Consider the following 9,241-nt stretch of genomic DNA (forward strand, 5'->3'; position numbering starts at 1 on the left):
ATCTAGGTCCTAAGGGAATAGTGAATTTTATTTCTTCTCATTCTTGCACTTTCCCAATTCTGCAGGCAGTAGCCACGTGAGGCTATTTAAATTTAACTGGACTAAAAGTAAATAAAAGACTCAGTCACACTGGCCATATTTTAGATACTCAATGAGTACATAAGGCTAGTGGTTGTATTGGAAGGCCAGACTTAGAGCATTTCCATAATCACAGAACCTTCTACTGGACAAGCGCTGCATGTACGCTACATACCAAGTGGCAGGATCCTCTGATCCTTAATGCTGGCAGGCATTGGCACAGAAAGACCAAGGGACGAATCTAAGGATCCACGGCAAGTAGTCTTAAAATACAACTTAAATTGACATCTCTGGGACCTTCATCTGAGCATCTTGGTTTCTTCTTCTGGGAGCTATACCACTATGTGAAAAGTCACTTAGTGCCTCTGGCTGCAAATTACCTGCCACCTTGGTTGGTTTGTGCTAGAAAGGTCATTATCACAAGATCTCTTAGGTCAAGCTGGAATACAAGAGTACTTTAATTTCTAAATAGCCAATATACTATTGCTGTCACCATTGAAGAGAGCAGTAGTAGCTTTAGAAAGTATTTCCGTAATGTTCTTCATACATGTCTTTAAATATTTTAATTAAATAGGATTTATGATATTGGTTGTAGACAGAAATTCCATTTTGTTTAGGTCGACATTATTTTGTTATTACTCCACATACCCAAATTGAAAATGAGGGACGATAGCTTAAATGTGTGTTTAGTAGCAGAGAAAGGGAACTTTTATTATGAATAAATAAAATGCTAAGAATAAGAACTGATCTAAGACTACGAAAAATAGTATTCGGGAGGATATAAAAATAGTAGTAACAATACTAGCAAACTTATATACCTGCTTACTATATGCTAGGGCTGTTCTAATTGCCTTCCCTATACTAAGTCTATGTTAACTCAAACCTCACACCGATCCCATGAAGCACTATTATAGCCCTCAATTTTAGGAGTAAGGAAACTGAGGCATAGAGATATCAAGTGGCTTGTCCAAGGTCACAAAGTTAGGTAGTTAGGATTTGGACCCAGACAGTGTAGCTCCAAAGCTGTGCTCTGACCCACCAGGCTATACTGCAAAGTGCCTAAACACTGAGAAAAATTAGCCCTGTCTTCCCAGAATCGATCAGCCCATACCCTTTATTATCCATATTTGTAAATTCACAGAACATGCTCACTTCACAATCAGTATACATGTATCTTTCTTTCCATCTTTCCCTTCATCTACCCCTTCATATTCTTTTCATTTATAATTATAGTGTTGAAATTATAAACACAATTTCCCCTTACCTCAAATAACTGCTTAACAGTCGATGCCAGAAATACAGCAGACATGATACCAAACATAAATTCAGAATTCTAATCCTGGGTCTAATGGACACACTCAATTAAAATAGCCTTTTTTTTTTTGCTTCACAGAGTTATTTTCATAGTTTGAACTATTTGGATTTTTTTTTTTTTTATTAATAGTTCCTTTCCAACTTTGTGGCAGGAGTCCTACAGTGTGCCAAATCAAAAAGTTTATAATAGCTATCAAAAGCTGGTCTTTTAAGAACATAAAATCTGGGGGGCGCCTGGCTGGCTCAGTTGGTTGAGCATCCAATGTTGGCTCAGGTCATGATCTCACAATTTGTGAGTTTGTGCCCTACATCGGGGTCTGTGCTGACTGACTGGAGCCTGGAGCTGCCTCAGATTCTGTGTCTCCCTCTCTCTCTGCCCTTCCCCTGTTCATGCCCTGTCTCTCTCTCTCAAAAAAATAAATAAATAAAAATAAACATCATTGAGGAGGGCACTTGTTGGGATGAGCACTGGGTGTTGTATGGAAATCAATTTGACAATAAATTGTATTAAAAAAATAAAAGTTTTAAAAAAAAGAACATAAAATTTGGGCAGGTCTCAAAAGGAACTGGGGGGAATTGGTGGCTTACAAGATTTGCTTTTCTTGAGAATTCTGCTTCAAAACAGTACCAGGAACCTGAAAATGACAGTATAAAATTTCATTCTGAAAACAGACATTTAATTAAAAGACAATTCTCGGCGCACCAGGGTGGCTCAGTCGGTTAAGCGTCCGACTTTGGCTCATGATCTTACGTTCGTGGGTTGGAACCCCGCATTGGGCTCTGAGCTGACAGCCAGCTCAGAGCCTGGAGCCTGCTTCAGATTCTGTATCTCCCTCTCTGTGACGCTCCCCTGCTCATACTGCCTCTCTCTCTCAGAAATAAAACATTTAAAAAAATTAAAAAAGAAAAAGACAATTCTCCCTGGGGCACTTGGGTGGCTCAGTCGGTAAGTATCCAACTTAACGCTCAGGTCATGATCTCGCAGTTCACAAGTTGGAGCCCTGCATCAGGCTCTGAACTGATGGCTCAGAGCCTGGGGCCTGCTCTGGATTCTGTGTCTCCCTCTCTCTCTGCCCTTCCCATGCTCTGTCTCTGTCTCTCTCTCTCAAAAATAAATAAAACATTAAAAAAAAATTCCCCCCTAATTTAAGAGTCTTTTAGTCTTTCAGTTGCCTGATAAAACTCTAGGTTGGCTTTAAGAGATCCGGTCTAATTTGGTCATTTTACAGACAAGGAAATTAGCCTAGAGAGATCAAGTAACTTGCCCCAGGCCACACAGCTAATTCACCAGAGCCAAAAGGGCAACCTGTGATTTCTGACTCAGCTCTTTCCACTCCTGGGAGGCCACGGGGTTCTGTGTGCCGGCACAAGCTCTGGCAGTTCTTCCTAAGGCCTGTGCTCCCAGACCCTGTCACAACTGGGGGCATTGTGCACTGCATACAATGGGGCTGAACATAAAGGGATGTCACCCACAGTCAACACTGGAGATTTACCCTTTTTACGATGATGTTCTGGCCAATGGCAGCTGAGGAAAAATAGCTCACGTAGCCAGGCAATCTCAGAGGGATCTGAATCGCCAATCACTTCTCACCTCTGGAGGCAACATGACAAAGAAAAGCCAACTCATTTTTTTTTTTTTTTTTAGTTTGAGGCAATGATGACTTTAAAGGGAAAAAATATGCAAAACACAAGCAAAGAAAATGGGAGATTTATTTAAAAAGGGAACCTCTAGGGAATGTGCCCAGTTTCCTCTTTGGAACTGCTTCCGGCCCAACTGCCCCACATACATCATCAATCCCTGATGTTTAGAAACCAAGATCCCGAGCGCTGAATGGTCCCAAACTGAGAACGAACAGGTAAGTTACATCTAGTCTACTGTGTTAAGACAAGTTTAATATTATTATTATTTTATATAATGGTTTTCAACCTGTATTGAGATAGAAAAAAAAGGGGGTTTTCTGGCTAACCAGAAAACTTCTATTCCCTGAGCATCCCAACTAATTGAGATTGTGCTATAGACTGTTCTTTCTAGACAATCAAGTCTAGCATTACATAACTTGCCAAGAAGAAACCAATCAAAAGATCTGCTTTTCTAACTTAAAACATTAAGATATTAAACGTGAGTGATTTTTTTTGCTCTTGGAAATAATGTAAAAAGTCTACAGTATAAACAAAACCACACACATATTAGAAATAGAAAACACAAACGATTACTTGCCAATCTTTGTATGTAACTGTTAGCTGTTTTTGGAGGGTCAATTAAATACTAAATAAATTAAGATTGCTTTAGCATAGAAAAACATAGGCAAATAGTTGAAATAATATAGCAGGATGTTTCAATTTTGCTAGACTGCATGCTCTTAAAATGCAGAAAGCTGGGTGTTTCAGGGGACACATCCAAGTTTGTCTAGGGCAGAACTCAGTGTCTGCTACCACAGGTAAACTCTGTACCAACTAGTCAGAACTTGCCATGCCTAGCTCAGAATGTGAGGTCTGGGCCAGGTAGTGAGTGATGTATTTTGGTAGAGAATCAGACAAATATATTAATTCAGTGATCCCAATACATGACTTTTCTTGAAAGAGAAAGAAAAGCTCAGCAACAGAAAAACAATGAAAACGTCAAACAGAAGATAAAGGACATGGCTTGAGAAGGAACACGGAAAAAAATTCTTTCTGGCTAGGAATCCAATTATTTCTCAAATTAAATTTAAAAACAAAAAACAACCCTTTTGTTTCACCAGAGTCTCACATTATAGAACCCAATGAATAGATGGGCTCCACATTCTTTTATATCTTAATCCACGTGAAAAATCAAATTATTTTTGCCCATTTGGTCGATTCCTGTAGTCTGTAGTGCATTCATCATGTGGCTAAAACCTTGAGTAGGCATTTCGTTGCTGCTGCTGTTGTAATGGTTGTTGGGCCTGCTGCTGTTGTAGGCGAATTTGCTGGGAATAAGGGTCTTCCAGGGATTTTACAAATATGGTAGTTCTGGGACCTGTCTTCCATACAATACCATTGGCGTCTTTCACGGAAGATTCCACTGTAATGTTGTGTGTTCCGAGAATAGCAAAGTTCAACAGAAACTGAGTACTGAAGTAATCATTATGAGGTTCAACCCTCTGCTCCATCTCATTGGTCATATTGTCAATGGGTATCTGGAATGAAAATATTGTTAAATAACAGGAACAGCAAACATCTACTGAGTGCTTACTGTGAGGTAAGGCCTTGTACTAAGTGCTTACTTAATCCCTGCAAACAACCAAGAGCTTTAGGTACTATTATTATCCTTGCTTTACAGATGAGAACACTGAGGCAGAGAGGTTAAGTAATTTCTCCAAGGTCACACAGCTAATGAGTAGTGGAACTGGCCTCTGAACCGAGGCAGGTGAACTCCAGAGCCTACGCTCTATCAGTAGGGGATACGACCTCCTCACTCCTAGAACAAGCTACCAGAGCCTTTCTCAATGCCTTCAGATGCTGGCCTTTCCTCCTTGTAAAGGAGCTCAGGACATGCCTCTTCAAAATAATGCTGCTTTAGCACATTGATTCTTTTAAGCTAAAGGCACTTGAGAAACAGGATGTAGGAAGGGTTCTCTGACCTTGCCATTTTTACCTAAAACAGGCGATCAAACCTCCCATGAGAAAGGTGCCCTTCTTGGTACCAAGAGAAGGAGACCATCCTTATTACCAGAGACGGAGAGACAATGCTGAAATGACTCCTGCCCCATCTCTCTCCCAGTCACTAGCCCCACTTTACTGCCCATTTGTCTTATGTCTCCACAAATTTACTGTTTCTTAGTGTAAAAGTTACATAACCTTGCTGCTGTGGTCACTTCTCTGGGTTTCCACTGTCTGTGAAGACTCCCATATATGTGTACAATTCTAACAACCTGTATTCTTTTCTCCTGTTAATTTGTGTTAATGTTAGTTTAGTCTTGGGCCCAGCTGGAGACCCTAAGAGAGTGGAAGAAAACATTTTCTTCTCCACTTGCTTACCCAAGCTCAACTCCAATTCCTATCTTTCTTTAGTCTGTGAAGAGAAATTCTGAGAAAGAGGGTACAGTCACCTGTTTCAGGGAGTTTAAAATTTAAGAGACTGAAAAAGAATGTAACACTAAGTAAATACAAGTTAGAGTTCTTCCCCCTGGCTAGTCTGATTTTGTATTACTTCATGCAGTCATTCCTCCCTCTTTAAAATAAATTAACTTTATAACCTGTACAGCACTCACTTAATAATCAGTGTCTTGTTCACATGGGTAGCACAATACACTATAAAACACAGATTTATGGGCTTGTTCACTTATTTAGCTAGACACTCATGTCTTGTCCTTCAAAGAACAGAGTATCAGTTGCTGGTCTACCCTGACCTGCACTCTGGAAGAGGTATGTCAAGAGAGACACTTATTCTTAGAATGCATATAAAGGTAATGTTAATGAATATGTGGCCAGATTGTTCTACATTTATGTGTTTCTGTTGTATAATTAATGATATAAATGTGCCCTGAAGCTTTGTGACTCAGGGAGCAGTTACCATGAGGTCAATCTTTCTGTAACAGCAATGGAATGAAGTCACTGACCAATTCCAGATCTTGGATTTACAGGCCTTGTTTTGTTTGTTTGCACAACTTCTATAGGGTTTTTAGGTCCCTAAATAACATGCCTACCCAAATAATAACTTCCTTAAAAGGACCAGAAATAGGCCAAGGCAACCTAAGCACTCTGAATGGATGATGCATTTCAAGTTGAGAACTCACTGTGTATAACACAACAGAGCAATCTTATACTACATAACTTATATCAGCTTCTGGGCATTAAGCAATGCCTCCAGAGGTAAGTCAATAAGCAGAAGACTGGTTTCAAGGTTTTTTTTTCTTAACAGTAGTATCACAAGAACAATGAGAATCAGCATTACTCTTCTCTCAAACACAAAGTGAGGAGACAGCTGTTGACAGGGGTAAGTTAACTATATAAATTCTCACTAGGACCTTCTGTGATAGAAGGAATCACCCATGAACATAACAGCTGTACTCTAAATACAGTATATGACTTTTTTCATCATTCATCAAATACTTGCTATATAAGGCACCATGCTCTGTGTTGTGGGAGTCAAAGAAAGGAAGAGAAGAGAATGAAGGAAGAGAAGAGAGTGATGGCTGAGCCATAGAGTGGGCAAAGGAGAAAGTTACCAAAGTAAAGAAAGTAAAAATGGTAAGACACACCTTCTCTTGGGTTTTTAGCTTAAAACCACCAAAGAGAATAAAATGCTCTCTTTTTATATTTCTACTAATACTCCTTTCCTTGCTGTGGAGCTCAGTTCAAGCGTGCCCACGATAAACCTGGATATAACCAATGTGGGCATTTGAACCACCACTCTGTTCATACAACTGTGTACTTGTTCCTTTGTTCCATTTACTGTGAATAAACCATCAAGGAACCAGAAAGAGATGTCCACAGAAAAGAACACTCTACATTTGGAATACTGGTATTCCACGGTATTCAGCATCCTGGTTGTAGCTAACAAAGCAAGCATGATTTTTGGTTACTTACCTCATGATTTCTCAAAGCCAATTCCCAGGGTCATACCATTAAGAAAAGATTTTACTTTATCTGACCATGCCTGTCAATGTTGTATACCCTTTTTTTGGGGGGGAAATGCTAAAATTCCCTTAAAATAGAGAAAAATAATTCGATGTGTGCTTTTTGGGGGTAAGGGAGTACTTATTCCCTCACTCCTGATGTTTCCCTCCATGTGGAGGGACTTTTCATTAGAAGAGCAGTATCGGTTTCCAGGGAAGGAGGTGAATCTGACTGATGGGAAGTTTCTGGGTAGGAACTGAGCATGGGGAGCTAAGCCCTCCTCTTTCCCTTCTCTGGGCATCAGGGCGTTCTTTCCTACCATCAGTTTTATAGGGGCAGGCTCCTGTGTGTGTGGGCTGAGGCTGGTGGGAAAATTCAGTGCAGAGGTACAAGGCTAGGAAGTCCTTGTTGCCAGGTACCTGAGCTGGGTTTCCTGACAGCTATAATAAAACTCGTATTTGATCTCTGTCTGCCTGGACGTTTCTCGATCAGCTGGCTCAGGCAGGGAAAAGAGAAGTGTTGTTCACGAGCTCCCTCAAGCCCCAGAATGCACTTTTGACTTGTGTCCATATCGCATCCCTTAGGAGGTGTAACTGCAGTCTGCTTAACACTAGAAAACTTCCATTAATGTAAGCTGATCAAATCCACATCACAACTTTGCCTCTTTCCTAAATTACCTTGTAGTCTTGTCCAGATTTACTCTGTAGCGTAGAAGAAACATTCAGACAGACGGACTGAATTTTGCGGAAGAGCCCTGGCTTCGATCCATGTTGAACCACTCCCTCTACCTTTAGAGCCAGCTGCTGGTTATTCTGGACAGCAATGGGCTCCGCAGGGTTCCGGGGGGATGGTGACAGAGCAAGCTAGAATACCAACATTAAAGTAAATGCTAACAAGCAAGAACAAGCTTTCTTTGGACAGACAAGTTTGTGCTAATTACCATTTATAGGTTACAACATTACACACACAACCAATGACCTGGCTATGCCAGGACAACAGGCAGATGTACCTTTAAGGTCAAGGGTTCCTTTGCCTAATACCTTTATACCTAATACCTTTCTTAAATACCACTGTGTTTTCTACCTCAAACCCCAATTCTGTGTGAGGGTAAAAGAGGGTTAGACAATAGTGAAGGCACTATTCTTGCCCATTTCTGTGGTGGGGCCTTTCTTTGACTACGAATCAATTCCAGTAAGGAAATGCATCATGTAAATTTTCATGTCTAGATGCTGTGCTTTGGTCTTACATAATTTTAAATACACTAAATTCAAAGGCAAATGTACTTCATATTCTAGGATTACACATACAATCAAGTCACAATGGTATAAAAGTCAATATTAAATCGCTCATTAGTTTTTATTTAAAAACATATTTAAAATCCCAAATATACTTCTATTACAGAAAGCCCAAATTCTGCTGAACAAAAAGAAGGAAGAAATTGGGTCTTTTTGATAATGTTGAGCATTGCTTCAATCAACCCTGCACATGTCTTACCTAAGGTAATCAATTTTCTTATTATTCAGGTCATTTTGAAATGGAATGTTGTTATTTGCAACCAAATGCATTCGAATGGATATGCAAAATGCAGGGAAGACACTTGCTGCCGGGGATAACCTAGAAAACCTCTGGCCAGTGAGTTTTCCTCCTTTTCCAACAATTTCAGTCTCTGAATAAAAAATACATTTTTGAATGTTGAGTGGCTTACATATTTTCAAATACTAGCTCTTCTCACTGGCCAACTCATCAAAACTGGATATTCACAGACAAAAGTGCCCTGGAGGTAGGGCTGGTGATGTTTTACTGGACCTGATTTACTCTGGGTCTGGAAAGACCAATCAGACATGGACTCAGCTCAAGATCCCTGGAGGTAACTATCATGAAACTTCTCAAATTATTCTTGGAGACAAGGGACAGAGCTCCAGGTACCCAAACCCCTGTCTCACTGCATCAGGCACTGACAGGTAACAAGGGAGAGGGTTTAACCCCCAAATCCCATTCCTTCCACCAAACCACTCGGTAAAGGGAGAAGAAATTCACAACTAAAGGCTGTAAGTTTTATCAAAACTAAAGGTAAGATCCTGAAGCAGAGCTCTATCCCACGTATTCTTCAGAAGATAACTGGGTTTTTAATCAATATTAGCCTCCATATTCTTGCTATTATTACCTTGATGCTGGTAGATTGTAATTTCTGGAAAAAATATCTCTGAAATGAAAGAGGAACTTTCAGCAAGGAAATGATGGCATTGCAGAGGCATGCTGTATGCTGGCC

The 9,241-nt window shown here is 40.1% G+C and overlaps 1 protein-coding gene across 1 annotated transcript in view; it reads right to left on the reverse strand.

Moving 5' to 3' along the window:
* Positions 1-3,084: 3,084 nt before the first annotated feature.
* INTS7 (integrator complex subunit 7) overlaps positions 3,085-9,241 on the reverse strand; it is an 85,657-nt gene continuing 79,500 nt past the window's right edge. The window contains exons 18-20 of the mRNA XM_077763178.1: positions 9,137-9,235; positions 7,650-7,835; positions 3,085-4,550 (exon numbers count right to left, since the gene is read on the reverse strand). Of these exons, the coding sequence (XP_077619304.1) occupies positions 4,263-4,550; positions 7,650-7,835; positions 9,137-9,235 (573 nt within the window). The 3' untranslated portion in view covers positions 3,085-4,262. The remainder of the gene's footprint in view (positions 4,551-7,649; positions 7,836-9,136; positions 9,236-9,241) is intronic.

This window comes from Crocuta crocuta, unplaced genomic scaffold, assembly GCF_008692635.1.
Source record: "Crocuta crocuta isolate KB4526 unplaced genomic scaffold, BGI_CrCroc_1.0 scaffold3, whole genome shotgun sequence".
Classification (NCBI taxonomy): Eukaryota; Metazoa; Chordata; class Mammalia; order Carnivora; family Hyaenidae; genus Crocuta; species Crocuta crocuta.